The 24,749-nt window shown below is 38.7% G+C and overlaps 4 protein-coding genes across 5 annotated transcripts in view; 2 read left to right on the top strand and 2 right to left on the bottom strand.

Annotated features, from left to right (window-relative positions):
* Window positions 1–3,071, top strand: part of LOC125236579 (alpha-tocopherol transfer protein-like) — a 28,484-nt gene extending 25,413 nt beyond the window's left edge. The window contains exons 4-5 of the mRNA XM_048143433.1: window positions 65–256; window positions 2,259–3,071. Of these exons, the coding sequence (XP_047999390.1) occupies window positions 65–256; window positions 2,259–2,498 (432 nt within the window). The 3' untranslated portion in view covers window positions 2,499–3,071. The remainder of the gene's footprint in view (window positions 1–64; window positions 257–2,258) is intronic.
* A 3,335-nt stretch (window positions 3,072–6,406) lies between these two features.
* On the top strand, window positions 6,407–9,462 carry LOC125236525 (transmembrane emp24 domain-containing protein 2). The gene is made up of 4 exons (XM_048143354.1): window positions 6,407–6,657; window positions 6,894–7,075; window positions 7,755–7,904; window positions 9,138–9,462. The coding sequence occupies exons 1-4, from the start codon at window positions 6,516–6,518 to the stop codon at window positions 9,285–9,287; spliced, it is 624 nt and encodes a 207-aa protein (XP_047999311.1). The 5' UTR covers window positions 6,407–6,515; the 3' UTR covers window positions 9,288–9,462.
* A 3,376-nt stretch (window positions 9,463–12,838) lies between these two features.
* On the bottom strand, window positions 12,839–20,152 carry LOC125236524 (gephyrin). Of its 2 annotated transcripts, none has more exons than XM_048143353.1 (10): window positions 19,755–19,882; window positions 18,857–19,620; window positions 18,264–18,418; window positions 17,463–17,604; window positions 16,218–16,297; window positions 15,401–15,507; window positions 14,701–14,860; window positions 13,689–13,800; window positions 13,217–13,272; window positions 12,839–13,020 (listed from the first exon to the last, which is right to left on the bottom strand). In XM_048143353.1, exons 2-10 carry the CDS (start codon window positions 19,611–19,613, stop codon window positions 12,862–12,864), a joined length of 1,728 nt encoding a protein of 575 aa, XP_047999310.1. In that variant the 5' UTR covers window positions 19,614–19,620; window positions 19,755–19,882; the 3' UTR covers window positions 12,839–12,861. The 2 variants fall into 2 exon arrangements, with proteins under 2 accessions (XP_047999310.1, XP_047999309.1); XM_048143352.1 differs by lacking the exon at window positions 19,755–19,882 and adding an exon at window positions 19,968–20,152 and having other exon boundaries at window positions 12,843–13,020.
* Window positions 20,153–20,810: 658 nt separating this feature from the next.
* LOC125236817 (DNA replication ATP-dependent helicase/nuclease DNA2) overlaps window positions 20,811–24,749 on the bottom strand; it is a 45,969-nt gene continuing 42,030 nt past the window's right edge. The window contains exons 20-23 of the mRNA XM_048143747.1: window positions 24,253–24,436; window positions 23,553–23,729; window positions 22,266–22,439; window positions 20,811–21,114 (exon numbers count right to left, since the gene is read on the bottom strand). Of these exons, the coding sequence (XP_047999704.1) occupies window positions 20,914–21,114; window positions 22,266–22,439; window positions 23,553–23,729; window positions 24,253–24,436 (736 nt within the window). The 3' untranslated portion in view covers window positions 20,811–20,913. The remainder of the gene's footprint in view (window positions 21,115–22,265; window positions 22,440–23,552; window positions 23,730–24,252; window positions 24,437–24,749) is intronic.

Here is a 24,749-nt window from a genome sequence, read left to right as displayed (position 1 = left end):
CTCTTTATTATACTATAGGAGAGTTTGGTTAGATCTTTTAAATATTTTTTAAATTATTTTCCAGGTATCTGCGGTTCGAGCGTCGCTAGTGGCGCGCGTAGCGGCTGCGGCGGGCACAGTACGGCGCGGCATCCACCTCGCACACGCAGCGTATCCGCAACGGCTGAAACGCATCCATGTCGTCGGTGCGCCCACCTTCATCGCCTCCTCACTGCAGCTCATGCGGTCCTGTATGAATGAGAAAGTCAAACGGCGGGTTAGTATCAATTCTATTCTCCGAAAAATTACGTCGGAAATCTTACTAGGACCCGCAGCGTGTCCGCAACGGCTAACACGCATCCGAAGCGAAGGTCGAAGCGTCCACTTTTATGCTTTTCTAATTTTTTCTACTCTTTCCTTGTTCACAACGCGCTTGCATTTCGTTAGGAGAGTTTTGTTGAACTGCGCATAAATCGACGTTGAGCATTCATTTGTTTTTTATACCCACCGAAATGAATGGTGAAAGCTGCAGAGCATTGGATTTGTCTAATAGGCCATCCTAATGATAGTTTCTTTATTTTTAAAGGCCAAGCTTGAGATTATCTTGAGATATTGCTCAGGATTCTTGTGTTTTTATTCAGATGTCACGACAGCCAGTATGACTCATAATGATTTTGTCCTTAATGCAGTTTGTTGGTAAACGAATAAGACCATTCCTTGGTATTTAAATTACCTACTCTGCGGCGGAAATGGTGGAGCTGTAATAACTCTGTGAATTCCTATTACCTGCCTACTTAGTGTTGGCAATAAGTATTAACATTAACATTAAAGTTGCCTTTAGGTACAAATTACACACGTATAGTATAATTCTTCAAGTCGTAAAATATCTAGGTATTTAAACTTGTAGACGAAATTATATTTGTATTCCGTAATAAAAGCAGGATCAGCACTCTTGACTTGATTTTAATAGCATAAGTACTTATGAAATATGTTCCTACATGCAATTGCATGGTTCAATTCCGAGCGTAGCGAGTATTATAAAAGGTCTAGGATAAGATGGGTAAATTGGGTTCCGCTTTATGTTAGGTATTGACTCTGTTTTGCACTTAAACGAAGAAATATCTACTTATACCGGGTGGGTTGGGTATACCTACGTACATTTAAAAAGTTAGATAGGTAGGTATTTTATTACACAATAAAGAGCCACTACAATATTGTTTGAAAACCACACAACACAACATAAAGACGAGACGGGCTTAACATGCATAAGAAAATATTACCATATTATATAATTTGTACCTAATATAAATCGTTTGTCATCTATATATATTTATTTATTTATTAAAACTGTATTGGACGACAAAACATTTTACAAATGGCGGACTTAATGCCTGAAGGCATTCTCTACCAGTCAACCATGGATAAAACAGAAACTTTAGTTAGTGCACAGGATCGTATATATATAGAATTGACATAAAACTCGGATGTCCGTAAACCGTATTCTGTTCACGTTACACTTCTAGTGCGTATGTACCATATTATTATGTTAGAGTGAAGTAACACCAAGTCACAGTATAATAAAGAGTACTATCGTACAGTATGGTCACTCCTGCTCCCCGCTGAAAGTACCGCCCACCCCCTCTCGGTTACCTCACAGTTACCGCCTGTCAAAAACGCAAACAGTCGAGCTGTCATATTTCACTCATACAAGCATAATACGCGTTCACCTACACGAGCTTAGACTCTATGCTTAGGAACGCGCCTCTTTCATATATTTGATCGCCAGTGTCCGAGTGAAGAAAAAACAGTTTATTTATTACTAAGTATTGAGTGCAAGTTCCTGAGTCATTCATTGTCAGAGAGCCTCTCATTATCTGCAGTAAGATTAAGAGGAAATGAACTGACCTTTATCGCGTTGTTAGCGGCTGTTAACAATTGTATTGTTAAAACAATTATGACTTATCAATTAAGTGCCCATGCTTGGTTTTAGACTTTTTAATTAATGTACCTAGTTATTCTACTTGCGTCAAAAATTCACTTTGTTCTAAGGAACAGCATGGCTCTGGAGCCAAAAAATTGAGAGACCCCTGGGGCCCATTTCTCAAAACTGAAAGTTACAACTTACAAGTTACAAGCGGAACGGAAGTCTCTTTCCAACTTGTCATATTAATTAGACACTGACAACCGCTTGTAAATTGTAACTTGTAGTTTCGAGAAATGGGCCCCAGATCTAGAAATTACGACATTCAACAAAATAAAATAAACCATTTTTGTTACAGTTTTATTTGCACTCCAAAGTGGAGGAGTTGCTCGAGCAAATCCCCGCGCGAGTGTTGCCAGCCGAGTGGGGCGGCGAAGAGGAGTCCATAGACTCGATCGCCCGGAAGTGGCGGCACCGCATCGACGAGAGTCGCGACTACCTCCGCAACCTCAATGACCTCTCCTCCTCAAACGCCAAAAGCGCAGACAGCGACATCTATGGCGCAGTTGGCGCTTTCAGAAAACTTGACATCGATTAGACTATGGTTCAAAAACTTTTTAAAAATACCGCGTAAAACTTTTGTGTGAGTGGTTGCAGATGTTGCAGAGTGCGAGCCTCGCAGTTTGTGATGGGGATATAGGGGGGTTATGTTTACGTTTAATAATTTAAATACTGTCACTGTAACTAACGCACCAAAGAATGAAGAAGAATGTCATATTCCAAGTGAATTGTATTCAACTGTTTCGTGTTAAAGGTGTTTTGATCAATTTGTCGTTTAATACTTTGTTGTGTTACATGTAGCGTAGACGTTCCGACATATTGAGCGTATTTATTATATTAGCAATATTTAAAGATTATAATCTCGTATACAGCAGGCTAATTAAAATACGTTTTAAAAATGTGTCGGGTTTCTTGGACGCTTAGTGTAAGCAAGAGTAAAACAAATGAATGGGGATGATAAAACTTCAGTTTTATGTTCAAATTATCGTTTGCTTGGTAGTTATGTTTAAAAATAAATTGGGTACTTACTTTAAGTTGCCCTATAGTTTAAGAGCCTAAGTTAAGCATGATTATTATTATATAAAAAATATTAAAAATATTTACGAAGGTATCCTTTGTTTTTTATTAATTTATCCTGGGAGTGGAGGTCAGAAGATGGTCATAGGCCAGAAAAAAACCGTTTCTAAGAATTACTTTCCAGAGAGCTGGAAATCCGAACCCAATATCGTTATTTCCTCAAGTGTATTGAAAAACGTCGTATGAAACACGTGTACATTGGTCATTACACACGAGGCGATATTGTGCGAGCGAGCGAAGCGAGTCACCTAACTGACCTAACACACTTGTATTGTATCATAACATAATGTACTATTACATTAAATGCTTAATATCTTCATAGCTAGCATAGGTACATACCTAATGCAAAAGCAGTATACGTCACATGGCATCAAATCAAAATAATTTCCTCCTTGGACTAACACTTATCCTATTTCGCGATTCATATTTATCCTACCGCGATAAATATGTATTTTGCTCCCTAGTGACACGTTTTACCATCTCTTGTGACAAACATGTCACAAGAGATACTAAACATAGTGATAGTAATAGCTCAATCGTTAGACACCGAAAAAGCAGAGCTAAGTATATAATAAGCATTAAGCAATACTTATAGTATTAAGTAGAATAGGTAAACATAACATCGAGTTATTACGGTGATTTGATACACATGATTGAAGGACAACACCTCAACGGTGCTCAAATTTCCTTTTTGCGAACCAGATTATGTCGCAACGAGGTCAACGCCCTCCCACTATCGCTTCCGACAAGGAAATTTAAGGTCTTTGTCATAGCAAGTACCTACGCTTTAAGTTCAAAGAAAACTGCCTTCATAAATTTGAACATGTGGCTCTCTGCTCTATATCACTGAGAAGTAATGTCATGATAAGGGGAGTTCCATTACTCAGTCTTAAACTAGTGTTTTGAACCGGTCCGAGTTAAAGGTTACTCACTTTTTGCGAAAAAACTGCAATAGTAAAAGCAAGGATTATTTATAATATAGAATTTACATACTTCATACTAAGAATCGTACCTCGATTTTTAGCGCCACCTAAGCTATTAAATACTAATTATCATAACTACACTGATGATGCCTACAATATTTGTTTTTCAAAATGTATAATTATTGACGTGATGTCATGATTTTAAAATAAATAAATATGTTATGTGTTCTTATAAAAAATAAAAACACACAACAATATTTGGGGAAAATAATTATGATTTTGGCCACTTCTAGGCTGCGAACAGCGCTAGTCTAGTTTTAAGCCTAAAAGGCCCATACAATATATATGTATGTCGGCGGCCGATCGCAAACTCTGGCGGAGATCGCGAATCGCGAACTCACGAGATTCCTAGGCATATCGTGAAACGGCGCCAAATCAGGAAATGCCTAAAAGTTGCTCAGGAATATCACGATATGCCTGATAAACAACACGGCAGATCGATTAAAGCAACGCGTTCGTCGATATTCCTAGCTCTATAGTGGGCACTTCGTAGAATACTTTCTTTTTTGGCCATTGGTGGCGCTGCGTATGCAGCGTATACAATGGCGCGGATGGCGGACGTGTTTGCACAACAAAATGATTTTAGCACCGAAAGTAGTGTGATTATTCAAAATAGAAGTGCAAAAGAAGCTTTTTACTACTAGTTGACTTCAATTAAGACACCACAGACTAAACTATAAACTATAAGTGCTGACTTTTCAGTGTTGGCTAGGTATAATATCTCATTACAGTTCACTTTAGTTAACTGAGATGGTTTTATTTCTATAACTAGCTTTTGTCCGCGGCTTCGCTTGCGTTAAATCCAAATATTCCGCATGCCCCATACAAAATTCCACCCCCCATTTTAGGGAATTTGGGGCCGATTTTTGAATCTCACGGCGTTCGAATTCAGAAAATTGTCACTGAAAATAGTAGGCAATTTCGGTGACAATTTTCTGAATTCGAACGCCGTGAGATTCAAAAATCGGTCCCCTGGGGTAGCCTACGTCACTCTCCATCCCTCAATCCGTCGCTCCATTTTGTCGTAAAAGACGGACAAACAAACAGACAGACACTTTTCCATTCTACTAGTATGGATTTAATATGTCTCACGATAGTTTTAACAAAATTATTGAAAAGGTTAATTTAATATATTTTGTTCTAATTTGGTAAAAATACAAGTCTAGTTTCATTTCATTTGTAAAGTATACCTATACGTAGTATTTAATTAAATATATCACTTATTATGGTTTTTCAACATTACATAAGTATTGAACGATATGGCGGCGTATCATGATATGCCTAGGAACCAACATGATCTGCCTAAATGTCACTGGCGGGTTTTACTTGGTGAAATCACGAATTGGCGGCGTTTCATGACATGCCTAGGAATTTCATGATCTGCTTAAACGTCACTGGGCAAATCGTTAAACGGTGAGCTTTGAAAGATATGGCGAATGTTACAAAATCATGATTTGGCGCCGTTTCACAATATGCCCAGGAATCTCGTGATTTGGCGGATTCTTCGTTCGGCCGCCGACATGAACATTTCAGGGGTACGATTTTTTGTACGTGGGCAAGTACGGGCTTTGTCAGTCCAGTATTAAATCGTTCTTGGTAAAAGTAAGGTGCTGTTAGTGCTAAATTGCTAATATTAAATTGAATAAATTGAATTGAATTTGGGTTGAGTATGGCTTAGGTTAATGGGGAGAGATGGGGCTACTGCTACAGAAATTTTCCAATTTAAAATGGAACTATTGTAACAGGTAATAAATAAAATCGATCAAATAATCTTCCAAAACCACCTTCGTATGAAATTTCATCTCACCCCAATTACGGGGACTACACGGACTACGGAGGAGGTGGGATTTTCTGTTCATCATCAAAGTTATGAACTGGAACTACATAATTTGTGACCTCAAAAGTCACTTTACAAAGTGTGGTTGGTCCTTTTTATTTCAGAAGATTTCTGTAGAATAGAGCAGGAGAACTTATAGCGCCCTCTGTTGATGAGTAGAATCAATCTATTTGCTCCAATATGTTGGCAAACCCGGGAATATCAAGATAAAATAAATATTTATAGCCTTGAACGCACCCTTTCTGCTGTCAAAAACAAGAGATATTTATACGTTCGCTAGAGGGGCGACTGTTTATTGAATACTAGTATCGATATTAAACCCGTTTCTTTATACACCTGTACAGTTGTTTTATTAAAAAGAACCATTAATTGACTTAAAAAGAACCAATAATGTTAATATATTTTGAACCATATTTTCAGTAGTAGTTAAGGTTCAATAAATTATGAATTTCAAAAATATTATATACGGTAATGTCTTATTTCGTAAAACGGAACATCATTCACTCTTCAATGAATGTATAAATAGCTGCTTACGAGTTGTCAGTTTTGTCATTTGTCATTACGTGGCTCTGCAAGATTAGGTAAAGAAAACAAGCTTATGGTCGGCTAATTGGAGAAATACCTATTTCTTTTCAAGCTTTAAAATATCACTAGCAATATGGACAGTAAATGGACTAATTTAGGGCTCATAGTAGCAGTTTTTGTCACCCTACTTAGCTCTGTAACTAGCTATACTATCACAGTTGATGCCCATGCCGAAGAGTGCTTTTTCGAACATGTTGAAGCCGATACGAAAATGGGTAAGCTTAATTTATGACTACAGTCCCTTTGTTTCTTATGCGAATCGTTCTTATTCCCGTTATCAATGAGCATTCATTGTACGTAGTCAATTACTAACATCAATTTTCATATTGTTTAATTCAAATAAGATCCACTATCTGTAGTTGTTAATAGTTACAAAGCTACATTCACTTTTAAAAAACTTGTAGATAGCTGTTTCCTTATCTAAAACTTTATTAACGACAATTTTTTTCAGGTCTAACCTTTGAAATAGCAGAGGGTGGTTTCCTCGACATAGACGTGACTATAACGGGCCCCGACGGTACGGTGATATACCACGGCGAGAGAGAGTCGTCGGGCATGTACACATTCTCGGCACATGTGTCTGGCCGCTACACTTACTGCTTCAGCAATAAGATGTCTACTATGACACCTAAGGTAACTGGAATAGAGAAGGAATCTGATTATTGTTTTCTGTATTAAAATGGAAGAAAATTAAGGATTTCCTAAAATTTTGATATGCCCAAAAGTTAAATCTGGGCCACTTGTTGCTTTGTAAGTTACTATCAACCCACCCCAGCTTTGCACTAGTATTATACATAGAATCCTTGCTCATAAATCACTCTATTTATTAAAATGACACAGTTTTCCATCAAAATCCATTGCATAGTTTTAGTATCTATGTATACATAGTGACAGGCCTAAAATACACACAGACAGCGGAAAGCAACTCTGTTTTATACTAGGTATGCACTCTATATTGTGATATATGACTTTTTCTCTCAATGTTTCTAGGAGAACTGGAATCATTTATCTTTATAGTTTCTTTTATATATCAGTATACAAAATTATGTTATTTTAACAACAATGCGTTTTCAAATTGTTTGTAAATATATTGTGTAATGGATACATATAAACATTATACATTTTTGTCATCAAAACATATGCCAGTGATAAAAATGTTTTGGCTTTGATAGAAGTGTTGATTTGCTCTAACAATTTGTTTTATCATTAATTTCCTTAACATCTTCAAATTAGAAATAAAGTTGATGGTTAATGGTGCTGCACTAAATGCTGCACAAATTTTGTTTCAATTAATTTTTTTCTATTATTCAAGGTGGTTATGTTCAACCTGGAGATCGGAGATGCCCCCCACAAAGCGGAGGGAGACAAAGATGAGGCAGTAGACCACAACAAGCTGGAGGACATGATCAAAGAGCTCGCCACCACGCTCAAGACTGTCAAACACGAGCAAGAGTACATGCAGGTAATTTTTAACCCTCGGAAATTAAAATTCAATCCTAAAATCTTCGTGTGTGTGTGGATTGAGTGAGCACCTTCCGAAAATAAAAAAAAATATGCTGATCATTTAGTAAAAGTTCTAAAACAATTTGTAAAACGAATCTCTGAATTTGTAAAAAGATAAATCAAAAGATACAGCCATTAACATGTGCTCACTCAGTTCTCACAAAATACCAACGAAAACAGTGAATATATTCATTTAACATATAATATTTATATACTAACATTTAGTAAAAAATAGGCCAACCTACCTCTATAAATATTAGATCACCTAGTGACGTATTAAATTTTTTACAAATAGTTTCTTATGCTCACTCAATCCACACACTTTTGAAAAGCCGAATTTTGATGAAAAACATAAGATTCAGACCGCTATTATATGTGTATAGTTTAGTAAAAGTGAAATGGGAATTTGTAAAATACAAAACGAACCACTAACGTGTCAGGTTTTTTTATAATAAATTTTTGTAAGTGCTCACTCAGTCCACACGTTTTGAGAAAGTTAAAAATGTAAATATCTTACGATTTGTAGCACCTAAGACACTCGAAAGTACTTCAACATTTAGTAAAAATTTTTACTAAATATCCACCATCTAATATTTTATATTCGTTGTCTGGTTTTAAAGATATTCAGACATAACTTTTCTCATACAAATGTATCAAGTAGGGTGACCACACTATGTCGGCTCCTGATTTTCCCCACCTTCCCATTGTCATATTGAGATTGGGGAGTTTCGTTCAATTTTGATAATAGTTTACCGGATTTGTAAGTGGGAGCGAGAAAAGAATAACTATTTCTCGCTCCCACTTACAAATCCGGTACGCTCATCTGTTAGCGCGATTAGATTACCAGGTTCTGGTTTCTTACTAGTGAAGTATTATATTCTTTGTTTCTTACCAATTATCATTCATGTCCTTTTTAATGCATGCATGTCGATATGGTTATTATCCTGACGTCGATAAAAATTACACAATACACATCATCACTAGGCCAAGAACATAACCTAAAAACAGTTTGCAGATGGATAATTAATATGGTATTAGTAACATTTGAAAAGAAAACACGGTTTACGAAAATGATTTCCTAAATTCTGGCGGGCAAGTATGGTCTCGCGATAAATGATAAAACATCAGGCCGTCCCTATCGCACTAGGCGGCAATACTTACACGCCATAAAATACCAATTCTCAATTTGCAGGTCCGCGACCGCATCCACCGTTCCATCAACGAGAGCACGAACTCGCGCGTGGTGCTGTGGTCGGTGTTCGAGGCGTCAGTTCTGCTCGTCATGACCGTGGGACAGGTGTACTACCTCAAGCGGTTCTTCGAAGTGCAGCGAGTCGTCTAACGCGCTATATACTGCCGGGTTTTGAGTGACTTGATCAACTTGCAGTACAGGGTTCCCAAAGGAAGCAAATGCTCGGATTCATGTGCATAAGCAATCCATAAGGATTCGTCATTTTCATAGGTTATCCAACACAGTAGGGCATTCATAGACCTTTCCTAAGGGAATTAAAATCTTACGGCCCAGCCACGACATTGGTCTAAGCGCGACAGCGGCGAGCGGCAGCCATACGTGTGAATGAAAAGTCCCATCGCTGTGTCTCGCTCCAATGTATGGCCGCCGCTCACCGCTGTCGCGCTTAGACCAATGTCGTGGCTGAGCCGTTATACTTCCGGTAGTATCAAAAAGTTGCTATGTGACAGACAGACAGAGTCGCACCATAAGGGCTCCTCTTATACCTTTTTGGTAAGGAACCCTAAAAAGCAGCAAATTTACTAGTAAATCAGCTATTGAGCGTGCCGAAACCTTGTATTGCATCTACGATTAATATTACTTGAAATCAGGGAGGTATTGTATTTAAAATCAATTCGTCACTAGGCGAAATGTGTTCTTAGTTCAATCAGCAGTGTTGGGCATATTTTAATCAATGCAATTTTTGTGATAAAAGTAACTGTTGTTAAAAATAAGAACATATTCCGCCTGTGACTTACTCGCTCCCAGTATGTGACAATATGACTGCTTTCATAATAATCAAGTGAGCTAATGACACTACAATCAACTTTATTATAAGAATTTATGAGCGATTTTTGTACTTACTGCAGTATAAGGCTCGTCATTTTGGGTTTTGTTTATTTACGAACCAATTGTACAAACAAACACAGAATGTTCAATAGAAGTCATCAAATGAATTGTAGTTGATTATTGTAATATTTATAACGAATCCCAAAGATTTACTTGTATCATGCCACGCACACAGTTCTGTAAATTACATTGCTTATTTCGTTGTTACCCCTAAAAATAAATTAACAGTTTATAATGACCATAGTACGAAAGAAACGTTTGGTCACTCTACAGCTAGGCCAATATTCTCACGGCAATAAAATGTGTGTTTTCGTGCAGAATTATTTTGAACAACTGACCGCCACCTATGTGGGGTAACCGAGATAAGGGTACCGTAACAGTTTTCGCGCAAATATGTTTTTTTTAATCATCACAAGGGAGCGAGGCGTGGACGCGTTCTGATCTGAAGTGTGACTGCGTGAGTTATTGAGTTATGAGTTTTGATGAAATAAATTAATAATGTTTGTACATTTCTGCGTTTTCTTACCATTCCGGATTTCCATAAACTTTTCTCTACATGGGGTTCTTTAAGTCTAAAATTAATAGTACTAGTTCATAAACAAAATATTTTAATATAATATATGTAGTAACATAAAAATAAGTACATAATAAAGTTTCCAAGATATTTTGCTTATCTAATTCACGTACAGTACAGTCAAAGTTTTAAATATATATGCGGACAAAGTGCCGACAATATGTATACACGACTTTATTGTTTATGAGTTAAGGTTGTAGATACATATTTTTTGGCACGTTGTCCGCAACTATATTACCTTGATTATATAAGTACATAGTACACAATATAGTATACATGTATCTTAGCTACTAATTATAATTGATTTACGGTCTCTAAGACCTTTAAAACAACCTTTGATTACAACCAGTCCAGATCTAATATAAAGTGGAGTTTTAAGTAGATATACCATTTTTAACAAGAAATGTTCATAAAATCTCTTTCACAGCACTAATCAGTTCATTCATATTACTTTCTAAAATACATTATGCTAAGGAAGCTCTAAAAGCAACTACTTTTACAATAGTTTTATATTTTTACGATTTTATTTAAAAGCAAAACGTGTTCATTGAGGAACATAAATCTAGAATGACGATCACGCTCCTAGATCTATATTGAAGAATTTCAAACAAACATATATAATGGAATAGCCAAATAACTTAGTACCTAGTTCGTATCTAAGGCAGATAGTCCACCATAGAAATATGATCATAGGCAACATGCCGTTCTTTTTCTTCAAAGTGAAGATAAATGACGGCATACAGCCTATGATCATATTTCTAAGATAAACATATGATAGTGGACTATCGGCCTAAGGCAGTTCGAGGCGAACAGTCGAGTGACAGGATCTGAAGTGCCTGGCAGATCAATCAGCACCAGAAATGATTGATTTGTATTTTCACATTCACAGACATGTGATGTGTTTGAAGCAAAGACATACGTAACTCCGTATAGACGGATAAGGTCTAAGAAAAAAACGTACCTCAAAGCCATAGAGAAAAAGGTATGGTGGCCTAGATGGTATTACACCTTTGGGGAACACTCTGCTAGATGGCGCTAATATTAATATTTGACATTTTAACACATATCAAGCTTGTCAAAACTGAGGTTCAAAATGTTTAAGCTTGTGTCGAGAGATGGCAGTCTATGCACTGTGATTACACATTTTACTTTGACAGTGACTGTGTGAAGGCGAGTATCTAAGGCAGCTCGAGGCGGCCGATGACGAGCGCCGACAGCACGGCGCCGGCCGGCAGCTGCGCGGCCGCCGCGCCCGGCAGCTCCAGCAGCGCGCCCGCGCCGCACGCGCTCAGCAGCCTGCTGCTGCACTGTTGGCCCAAATATAACTGGATTGGAATTACGTAGGGTCAGTACACTACCGGATCTAGACTTTTTAACTAAAAAATGTCAAATGTTCGCCCGGGGCGAGAGCCCCGGCTCGCTTCCTCCTAGATCCGAGCCAGCGTAGGGTACAGTAAAACGCCAAGGTCATCGTAATCGCCCCAGGCTGATGCTATTTTTTGGCGACACACAAACTATTAGTCTAAGGCAGCGTTCCCACTTAAGCGTCGCGTGTCTCGGGGCGCGCAACGGACGTCTCCGCCACGCCGCCTGAATGTAATTCAAAAAACGTCTCCTCAGTACATTTTGAATAGGAAGGACGTAAGACGCGCCCCAGGCGGCGTGGCGGTGGCGTGGCGCGCGCCGCGCCGCCTGGGGGCGCGTCTTACGTCCTTCCTATACAAAATGTACTGAGGAGACGTTTTTTGAATTACATTCAGGCGGCGTGGCGCGGACGTCCGTTCCGCACCTCAGGACATGCGTCTCTTAGATGTGGCCGGTCCCTAAGGTTAGCTGGAAGAGAACCCTTAAAGGGATAAGCTCACCTTTGAACATAACCGTTATAATTATTCACTGTACATGTAATTTGTTCTGTACAATAAAGTGTTTACTACTAATATTTCTTTTAATTTTTTTATATTTATAAAGAAACAAGCTATTTTTAAAGACGTCGTGATGATTCAAACGTCACCGTTTTTAACACGTAGGTAATTTATAAACCCAATTCATATCATATTGTGCATTGCGTGGGCGCACTTGGGCCGCAGATCCAAATTAGCCGCGTGCGACAATCGCACGCGCAGTCGCTGCCTACATACCTGGCTTCCGAGCAGCGTGGCGGTGGGTATGTCGTTGTCAGTCGGGTAGGCGAGCGCAGCGCGCGCGTACTCGGGCCGCGGGTCCAACTTAGCCGCGTGCGACAATCGCACGCGCAGTCGCTGCCTACATACCCTGGCTTCCGAGCAGCGTGGCGGTGGGTATGTCGTTGTCAGTCGGGTAGGCGAGCGCAGCGCGCGCGTACTCGGGCCGCGGGTCCAACTTAGCCGCGTGCGACAATCGCACGCGCAGTCGCGGCCACTCGGGATTGCGACCGCTGCACACCTGAAACCAAAGGAAGTCTAATATTTAAAGTTTTAGTAATAAATATCCGATCGATTTGAACGATCGCTGAAGTAGTTTGAACTTCATGTGAGCCATATGCTTTTTTTGTTTTTCTTTACCATACCGTTGGATTAGTTGGAATGGAAAGGTTAACATTATTAGATATTTTTTTAAAGATTTGCTCTTGATGAATTACCTTGAGGGCTCGAATTACGAACAACAGGCAACATACGTATGCTGATACCGGGTTACCTGTAAATAAATAAAAAAATCTGAAATAAGCATTTTTGTTGTTTTTATGTTGATAAATATAAACGACATCGAAAACAAGAAAATGACTGAATTTCTAAAGAATAATCGCAGCGGCCACCGCAGAGGACCACCACAGTTAACAAATCGAAAATCGTTATAGGTTTAGATATAGCAAGGTCAGCAGACTCGACATTGAGGAAACAAAAAAGGTCAAAAAGGGAGAGGCAATGTTGGAACACTATGACGATTTGAGTGAGTGCACGAGAAAACGGCCCACTTTGTCGATTGCTATAAAGTCGCTTTGTCAGTTTAGTCATATAAAGATACAAATCTCGCCTTAATGGTAACCGACAAAGTGGGACGTTTTACTAAACACACTAACATTTGATAGCTGTATACGGTTTAGTTTGGCTTACCAGGGAGAGCGAAGATGTATTTGGTGCGTCCGTTGAACTGGCAGGTGGCGAAGGTACTGGGTTTTCCCGGCTTCATGCGTACGCGCCCGAAGTGCAGCGTCGCTCCGAAATCCTGAAACACACGGTCGAGTTTAACAATCAATGTAATACCTATTTATCTACGCTTATATTGTAGATTTGGCTGACCATTGGATAAGTGCGTTTCCACATTATCCGATCCGATATCGGATGTCGGAAGGATTTCAAAGGCAAAATCGAGATGGCGGCTTAAATGTATGGGATATCGGTCCTACAACTACATCCGATATCGGATCAGATAATGCGAAAACGCACTAACAGTAGGTTCTGCGTTATGAGTTTACTCGCGCTTTTTTTTTCGCCAAAACTACTTCGATAGATTCTTTGGCTAGGGACGGCAGTTAGATTCATATCCAACCTAAAGCTAATTGTAATACCTAATTAAATTGGATTATAATTATGGAAATTATATGGATGGAAAATATCATGTTGCCTTAATCTTAATTTACGACTCGGTAAGTATAAATTAAATGTTACGACCTCCGTTGTCACTCGTCATTTATAAAGTACCTAATGATTGATACAGTCACAAATGCGTCTTTCTTGATTCATTTTAATTGTGTATTATCTTTCGTAGAAACATTATTGTTGTATTAAATAGCACTAAAAAGTTTTAATGTTTGCTATAATTAGGTAACATTATAAGTAGGTACTTTAGAGCAGCACCGGTTTCAGCTACTTTCTCTCGCCCACCGAAGCACACAACGATTTTATCGCGGGTCAATGCACCTGATAGTCTATTAGTATCGTATTTTAGTGGTTACTCTCATACCTTGAGTAGGACCGGCTTGCGTAGGTCCCTCTCTCCCATGATGCATGAGCACACGATGACGTCAGCGCGGGCCATGGCGCCCGCCAGCGCGGTGGCGAGCTGCGCCGGCTCCTTCACTACTAGTATATAGCATCTCTGTAAGGTTATAGTTAGAGGTTATACCTTGAGGAGGACCGGCTTGAGTAGGTCCCTCTCTCCCATGGAGACGCCTCCTGAGCACACAATGACGTCAGCGCGGGCCATGGCGCCCGCCAGCGCGGTGGCGAGCTGCGCCGGCTCGTCTTTGGCGATGCCGCAGTCTATGGTGTCGTAACCGTGTTCTCTGCGAATTGCGAGGTGAATTGTAGTACAGAAACACGTGTGCAGGCTCCGAATTTTTTTTTTTCCCTACGTAAATTGAGAGTACCTATAAATTTGACCCACAAAAAACATATTTTTGTCAGATATCATTGTGTAAGTAATTTTTAACCCCCGACGCAAAAACGACGGGGTGTTATAAGTTTGACGTGTCTGTCTGTCCGTCTGTGTGTGTGTCTGTCTGTGGCATCGTAGCTCCCGAACGGATGAACCGATTTAGATTTAGTTTTTTTTTGTTTGAAAGCTGAGTTAGTCGGGGTGTTCTTAGCTTTGTTTCGTGAAAATCGATCCCCTATGTCGCGGTCGGGGGTTTTCTTAAATTTTAATTTTATGGTTATGCACCAACTAATACACTAATTTAAAACCTAAAACCTACATATACCAACTAATTGAAAGTCTTAAAACCTACTTACGATATACCTATAAGGTTATTTTTGCTCGTCGTTACTCGGTTTTGGAGCCAGAGAATGTGGATTTACGTCATCAGCAACATTTATAGACATACCTGAGTAAAACCCTGAGCATAGTCCTATTGGAGTCCCTTATGTGTGCGGGCTTTAGTTTAGCCTCCGAGGGTTCCTGCAGTTCATTGCCCGTCGACAACAGCGCCACCTACGGTAATAGAAATAACAACTTTTTGTACGAATATACCATCTACATGAAGTCAGTTTAGGCACATCTCGGACACTGGCGATCAAATATATGAAAGAGGCGCGTTTCTAGCACACATTGTGAGCTCGTGTAGGAGAACGCGTATCATGCTTGTATGAGTGAGATATGACAGGTCGACTGTTCACGTTTGTGACAGATAATAGATAATAGTCGACTAAGACCATTTTAATGTACTAAGCGGCCTCTATAGGTACATACTACTTACAGCCATTCTAAAAAATGTCATTGGACTGTGACAAGTCTTCCTTGATTCTATAGTACTCTGTCCATGTGTAGGAGTTCGTGTACCATCTTTAAAATAGTCTAGTCATTAAGGCCACATACTAACATAGCATAATTAAAATCAAAATGTTACTAACAATCAGCAGTGGGTGGTCCATACAAGCCGATTCCCACAGCCTTGCCTAAAATGGATTACTAGTAAAGTATCTAATGTTAAGGTAGGTTTCTTTTTGCTCAGTGTTGCCTAACAGAAATTGTCACCAGCCGCCACTGCTAACAATACCTATAACTTAAAATATGTAAAAAGAGTGTCTCTTTTCGCCAACAAACTGCTGTGCAGTTTGGCGAAGATTTAAATAGTGATTTGTTATGTGTTTTCTGTAATAAATAAATTAAAAAAGTAACAGCTACCAGTAAGAAGTACTTACTTTCGGGTGTCCTTTAACAGTAATATTCAGGAGACCAGCTCCTGCCAGAATTCCAATGTGCCCCGCATCCAGAACAGATCCTGATGAAAGTTTACGACACATTATTTTAATGTTCGCATAATATAAAGCTTTTAACATACGACTTTTATTTTCGCAGAGTAGGTACTAAATAGGTACTAGTAGACTTATTTTAACTTAAACACATTTTTCAATTATCAAGTACTTGTCAAGTAGGACATTTGTGAGTGTGCACAGGAAAACGTCCCACATTGTCGATTGCTATAAAGCCGCTTTGTCAGTTTATTCATGTAAAGATACAAGTAAATCTCGCCTTAATGGTAACCGACAAAGTGGGACGTTTTACTAAACACACTCACATTTAGAGTCACTGTCTAATTGGTAGAGATAAAAAGTGTAAACATATCACTTAGCCAGTTTCGTGAAGGTTGAAGAATTTAATATGTCTGAGGGCGCCAATTCGATGCGTCGTCAATGGATGCAATTTCATATTAAATGTAGAAGGCAAATTATTGAGATTCGATTCGGCGAGCCTAATTGGACGCCAATAGTCATAGATATAGTAAAGGATTAAATGTGACGTTATCTGGGTAAAGGAACCTTATCGTCGATGGCGCTTACGTCCCGCGGCGTCGTATTTGTACACGAACATCGCTCATAACGCCGTAAGCGCCATCGACAATAAGGTCCCTTTACCCAGATAATGTCACAAATTTTATTTCAAATGGTCTCTAAAACCAAAGACATATGTAACTCCGTATAGACGGATAAGTCTAAGAAAAAACGTACCTCAAAGCCCTAGAGGAAAAAGGACTGGTGGCCTAGATGGCGTTACACCATTGGGGAACACTCGGTTAGATGGCGCTAGTATTAATATTTGACATTTTAAAACATATCAAGCTAAGAAATATGGGCCAAATTGTCAAAACTGAGGTTCAAAAGTTTTAAGCCTGTGTCAAGAGATGGCAGTCTTTGCACTGTGATTACACATTTTACTTCGACAGTAACTCTCTATAATACTCGATCCTCTTTGGTAAGATAAATGTGTACCCATTACCAATCATTGAAACGTTTTTAACTCTAATCCAGAATTTAAAATATGGCTCAACCGAATATTCGGCCGAATGTTCGGTTCGGTAACAGCTGAACCGAATATTCGTATTCGGCAAAGTCCTTATTCGGCCCATCTCTACAAATAAAAAAGTTCTCTCTTTTACATGTCCATACCTTTTTTAACGAGTTCAGCTCCCATGGGTATGTCAAAGCCGATGGGCCTAACGTCTTGCCCTGGCGTCGGCGCCACCATGATCTCCACTTCCAACTCAGTGTCGCCATCTTCTGACGCTGACACTAATTTAGTGTCTTCCACCTGTGCGAACAAATGAGAAGATATTACAAGATATATAGGGATAAGTTAGCCTTTGTCCTGCCTATCCTGCCAATGACACAACGGTTAAAGGGATAAATAAAAAAAAATATTGGGGACACGTCACCCAGATCAACTTAGCCCCAAACTAAGCAAAGCTTGTATGTACTATGGGTGCTAAGCGACGATATACATACTTAAATAGATAAATACATACTTATATACATAGAAAACATCAATGACTCAGGAACAAATATCTGTGTTCATCACACGAATAAATGCTCTTACCGGAATTCTAACCCGCGACCGCGGCTTAGCAGGCAGGCTCACTACGCACTAGGCCAGACCGGTCGTCGCGTCGTAAGTTGGCTAAAACTTTTTTTATTTTTCATAAGTGTTTTTTCTTTTCTTGTACAATACAGTGTTTTCTATTACTACGGTCAAGCGTGTGCGTGTTTTTGTTAAAGCACAGTCTAAATCGTTTAAGCACTGTAGGTAGTTGCATTATTTATCACGTTCAAATGTTGATTAATTCCGGTTTAAACGTTACATTGGCTTGACTAATTAATTAACATGCGCTGCAATAAATTGATGATTACCTTATCACGCTATGAGAAATATATTTTTCTAGAGAAATGTTTTTGAGAGTGCTTGGTTCTTACCTGCACGACAGCATCCGCTCCAGCGGGCAACGCAGCGCCGGTATTAACTCGAGCGCACTCTCCAGGCGCTAACGGCGCAGTTGGCGCTTCGCCCGCCGTCAGCGCAGCACGAACTTTGCGGACGCCGGCTCCGTCGCAACTTAGAACTGCGTAACCTGGATCAAGGCGGTTAAAATTATGTCTGTGTACATTCAGACAAAGACGGAGAATAAATGCACAGCAGACATGTCTTCAATTCAATAGATATACATAGATAGGCGAAAAAATTTAGCGACGCAATATTTCATTCGAAAAAAGATTTTTTACAAATAATTGAAATAATTTAAATTATTTGTAAACGTTAAAACGTTACATGATGGTTAATTGTTAATTTTAATTTAAGAAAAGAAAAGTGGTCAAAACGATAATGTACTAGTTCACTACAGACAGTTATGTCTTAGTTAAGTCCGTTTACCTTAAGTATGTTTTAGTGAGAATGTTTAAGGAAGTAAGTGTGCAAATCTCGATGTATTGTTAGTAATATAATCTGTATTATTCTGTCACATACTTCTGTTGTTTCTCCAAGAAATAAAAATAAAATAAATAATATTTACCATCCTTAACTGATGCTGGAAACGGTGGCATAGGTTCCTTAGTACACAAAGACTCTGCCACCACTCTGCCCACAGCTTTCTCAATGGGAACTATCTCCAAAACATGCACCCAGCCTCGCATCACATTATCCACCGCTTGGAACGCATCCTTCATCTCTAACATGGGGAACGGGGATTCTCGGGCTCTGAATGCTACTTTACCTAATTGTACACTACTAGTTTTATGCCCATGAGAACAGGTGTTGAACTGCATCGAGTCATGGATAGTTCTTACTTCCTGTAACTCATCATTGATCAGAGCTAGAGCATGGGACAGAACTGGTTTGACAACAGCAAAACATTCGGTAACAGCCTTCTTGCTGCCTGGAAAATTTATGATTAGAGTTCTGTCTCTTAAACCGGCTACAGCTCTTGATAACATTGCCATTGGAGTCTTCTCTAGACTCGCCTGAGTTATAGCCGCTATTATAGCTGGTGCCTCTCTGTGAATCACAGCCTTAGAAGCCTCAGGAGTCACATCCCTAGAGCTAAACCCAGTCCCTCCCGTTGTCAAAACGAGGTTCACGTGAGCTTCGTCACAGAAGTACTTCAGCTCTTTTTCAATTATCTCCCTTTCATCCGGGATGATTATTTTGTGCAAGTTGGCTTTAGGGAATAACTCCTTTGCAAAAGCAGCTAGTGCAGGGCCTGAGGTGTCCTTGGAGTTGTCTTTGAAGCAAGTGTCACTGATGGTCAACACTGCCACTGCTTTCACCATTTTGAAACTAAATTTAAAAGGTAAATTGAAAAAAAAAAACATGTACAATCTTTTTTGTTAATTATCTGACTTACTTAACACAATTCAACATTTTAATTTTGATTTTAAGTTTGATGAACAGAACTAACTAATATTACCTACCAAGTTGGAGTAGTTGCACCTCTTTAGTACTACCCCAATTTAATAATGATATGACTATATTTCACCATAAAAAAATCTTTACAAAAACGTCTGTTATGTACACAGTTGGAGATATAATAGGAGCATACCGTCTAGGAGCCAATGCATTATTATCAATATCATTAACATGCAATACAAACAAGATATAATAGCATAATGAAAGTCGGTACTTACGTTACACGCCGGTGCACACTCTAATGATAACAAATACAACCTATACGTAATACTTAATACGTATTATTGGTTTCTGAATGGGTTTCCGATAGAAAGATTATTGCTGTTACATCAGAATGATAAAACAACGTGTAAATATAGATAAGGAATATTATTTTGATCAAAATCAAACACTGCCGCGTAACCTTGAGCGGTCAACAATGTGACGAATGTCAACACTGTCAACTGTCACTGATGACATTATCGGTATGCTATTTGAGTTAGACTTAAAAACGCTGAACTTCCTTGCTAGTGGATTGTTCTGATAAACCCGTTTTATCAGTAGAAAAAGGTGCAATATGCAAATTTTCTACGGACGATTACTTTATACTATTTATATTTATCACTAGTCTTTGCTTACATAGTCTGGTACAGCGACCTTGTCAGTATTAAAGGCGGCAAATAAAAAAATGTAAGCAAGACTTGATATGACTTCCCACAGAAAATTCGAATTTCGCGCCTGTACTGACATGTTGCGGGTATTTCATTATATGTTTATGCTGTCTCTTCTTTGCACAAACGGCTGAATTACTAGCCTACCTCTTTTAAAGTCGCCGTCAATAAAATTTGTGAACAATGTAAACAAACCTTGTAGTCAAAATGTCTTTAATTTTCATTCTAACTCATTAGCTACTGGCTAAATCCATGTGTTATTTTATCAATTAATATCACATTATGATCCTCAACCTTTGAAATAATAAAATTTTGCTAACATATTGATATTTTATATAATAGTTTGTTTACATTGTTGACAATTTCTATTGACGGCGATTTTAGAACTTCCAATGAAATAAAATCGCAATTAAAATAAAAAATAATTATATTACAATACTTTGGACATGATAGAAATACGAACATATTAAGGCACATAATTACCTAATTATTAACATAATTTAATCACAATGTCTTATGACACTACACTTCTATATTTCCCTATAACTTGATTAATTATTTCTCTCTCCATAACCAAGGAGGGGCAAACGTCGATCAACTTCTTTAGGGGAGCGTATCGTTGCAGCGCGTTGGAATTGCCCACTACTAGTAGTTTGTGTTTGGCGCGGGTAACTCCTACTGCTAAGCGGCGCTGGTCGTTCAGGACTTCACCTTCCTGAAAATAAAATGTATAATTATAAATTAAAAACCAGTTTATGATCGGTTTCTTTTCGAACTGTCAAAAACAATCTATAGTCCAGGGAGTATAGAAGTATAAAGGAGGAACATCTGTCGAAGTACAACAATCGCAAAAATGACCGGCTGAGGCCTTGTAATTGCAGTTACAAATCTCTCCGCTTGGAGCGCATGTCTCGCTCAATGATCAGCGATGTGACATGACATTAGACGTTCTTTTCTCTAGGTTGATTTCGTCAGACTGAGCAAGTCAAGACGTAGTCCCGTGGTAGTGCGCTGGCTTCGTACGCAGATGTTCTCGGGTTCGAATCTGACAGCGATCTTTTTGCTTTTTGTTTTTTTTTTATACATTAATTTTCTTTTTGTGTATTTCTATTTGTGTTTATTTATTGTTTTATTCAGACAAATGTTAATTTAAGCCCTTTAACATTGTTTGCCCCATGTTAGGATTCTTAGGTAATGTTGTAAGTCTTGAGAATGAAATTTCGAAAAGTAGTAACAAAACAAAATATTTTTGGACATTAAAAAAATAAAAAAAATTGAAGAAAAATATTAGTAGAAAAAAATAAAAAAGATCTCATCAGGATTTGAACCCGGGACCTCTTGCTCCGTAGGCGCGGTCACTACCGATAAGGCTAAGAGATTGTCAAACCCTTATCTCCCTGCTATTGCAGCGCCACCTATCTTCTCTTTTATATGTGCACTTCTGATACTTAAAGCTTTCGCTCCTTATATTTCTAAACTCCATACTATAGTCTGTCACGTAGTTTCCGTCACAAGGAAATTTAAAAAAAAACGTAGTCGCGAATGTTTATCTAACGGAATAGGGAACTTGACTGTTCTAAAAAAAAATATTTTGCACCATGCACGAAATAAAGCATCAGACAATTACATGTATAAGAAAAATATGGACAGAAGTTATTTTTAAATCCAAATTCTATTTTTAATAAGTCAGGTACAAATATATATAAAGTAACTGAATTGACCGTGGCATCACTCAATTCGATTTCATAATAATTCCAAATTAGCAAATCGTTCAAATTCGTTTTGACAGTTCTTAAAAAGAAGCTGATTTGACTAGGAGGCGAGTAGCCTATTCTAACCATATGTGACTATACCTAGTTTACTAACCTTGACTTTGTTGTCCCCGACATCTCGTCTCGTACACGAGTACACTATGACGGACTTGTCTCTGCCTTGGAACTGGTCCACAGTGCTGACTTCGACGCTCAGCGCTCTTCGTAGGAGGGCCACTTGTTCGCGGAATGGGGATATTACTCCTATGTCCGATGGTTTTACGCCACCCTAAATTTGGAATTTAATAAAGGTAAAATAATTAAGGTAAAGGTCTGAGGACTTTCTACACTAGCATATTGAGAGATTTAAAATAATTACATAACTTTTGACGACCGGTCTGGCGCAGTCGGTAGTGACCCTGCCTGCTACGCCGCGGGTCCGGGTTCGAATCCCGGTAAGGGCATTTATTTGTGTGATGAGCACAGATATTTGTTCCTGAGTCATGGATGTTTTCTAAGTATATAAGTATTTATATATTATATATATCGTTGTCTGAGTACCCACAACACAAGCCTTCTTGAGCTTACCGTGGGCCTCAGTCAATCTGTGTAAGAATGTCCTATAATATTTATTTATTATTATTATTTATTTATAACTGTAGTTAAAAATGAAACTAGATTCTCAGTACAATCCTTTATCCCCGATAACTTCTAGTTGCTAGTCTAACGTGTTTATAAGGCGATAACCTAATTTATTTTTTCTACTCCCGAACTGTTATTCGTCATTTACAGGGTCGTGCATAGATCTTTAAAACCCTAAATAAAAGATTGCATAAAAGTATATTCCCCAAAGCCAGCCCCGCCGGCTTCACGCGCACGCGCGCAGTATCGAAAAAAAGGAAAACGCATTGTTGAAAACGCACTGGCAGTGCAAACCTTTGCGTCAAAATACAGGAAACAGTGTGAATTTCACGAACGTTATTCTAGAAAACTATTAAAAACTATGTGCATGGTCGTAGAAAAAGTATTGTATGCAACGGTGTTTAACTGAGTCAAAACATACTCGTGGCGTCTTTATTAACAATTTTCGGCTTCACCTCAAATTGTTATACACGCCACTCGTCTTTTTTGACCGCCTTTAAACGCCGGTTGCATAAAATACTATAAAACAATTTATACCTGTGATAAGTTTCAGTAGATTTACTACATTACCGTGGTATAATGCGGGCGGCGGGAGGAGGCGAGATACTATAGCGTCGCTTCTATGCTTTAGCATACAGGGAAACAGTTAAAGACCTTTTACACGTAAATAATTAAGTCTGATTCCTGATTGACTATGGTGCAAAGAAATCTATTGTGTATATATAACTTCTAATATATGGATATTTATATTATTACTTACAGCTGTTAAAGCCTCAACAATAGCCAACACCACACACGCCTCGTCTGTGTTGGCGCAAGTTTTCCCACTAGTTTCCGTCTTGTCGGTCATCTTTATATCTATAAATAACACGGCGCTATCTGGCTCGGCGCTGCATGCCTTCAACAACCACGCTTCCGATGTGTGAGCTGACAGTTTCTAAAATCATAAAATAATACTTAATTGATTTGTTTCCCAGCATAAAGTCTTAATAGGCTACTAGACCACTACAGATATTTGATGTTTATTACATTATATTTGATGTTTATGAATTACATACTAAAATTTAGTACCTATTTGATACTATTTGGTACCTACCTACATATATTTGGTACCTCCACATTCTGATGTCAGGAAGTCTGGACCATTTTTTGTTTGTAAGTTCTATACGACACTACTACTAATTGATATCTTAGTCAATATTTAGTACCTATTTGATACCTCAACAAATATTTTTTTCAATTTTTTTTTGACGTACCAGAAAAAAGTTATGACGGAATTAAAGGTTGTGAGCCCAGCCGTGGTGTTAATTTTATGATATACGATAAGTGATAAAATTGGAACCATTATCGAACGGCAGGTCGGCGAGCGCCAGGCTCTATATTGCAGCTTGTTGCCATTGCATTTATACTTTTACTGACAAAACTTTGAAAACCTCAACCAACCTTAGAAGATTATTTACCTGAGAGTCAATATTCAATGTGGCCTGAGCAACGTTCTCATCAGCGCACTTGAGCCTATCGTTATACGCCACTTTGTTAGCCAGGTCGGCTAGCGCCTGGTTCATGCGATACTGCAGCTGAAGCGTGGATGTTGCGTCTTCCGACATCAAGCGGTGGAATAAGCTCTCCTCCATGCCTAATCGTCTGAAAACGTGGACATGTGAAATGCAAATTTAATAGAAATGTACACTTCATCAAGTGTTATTATAAATCGTCATTCATTAAACATCGGTTATGCTACTTATAATCTACTAGTAGTAACTCTTTATAGGCTGGTTTTAATGTCACGCGGACCGACCGCGCGGAACGATCCGCAACTTCAGGGAGAGTTGTAGGGTGCGCGCCCACGGGCAACAAAGTTGCTCGGCGACTTACGTATTTGTATGAAAAGTTGCGTCGCTTCGTGTGCGCACTTTCATACTAGCCCATAGACCGATGATGTGAGCGACAAAAAAGT

This window comes from Leguminivora glycinivorella, chromosome 19 (assembly GCF_023078275.1).
Source record: "Leguminivora glycinivorella isolate SPB_JAAS2020 chromosome 19, LegGlyc_1.1, whole genome shotgun sequence".
NCBI lineage: Eukaryota > Metazoa > Arthropoda > Insecta > Lepidoptera > Tortricidae > Leguminivora > Leguminivora glycinivorella.
Note: the sequence above shows the minus strand (reverse complement) of the source record. Positions and strands in the feature narration are given on the sequence as shown.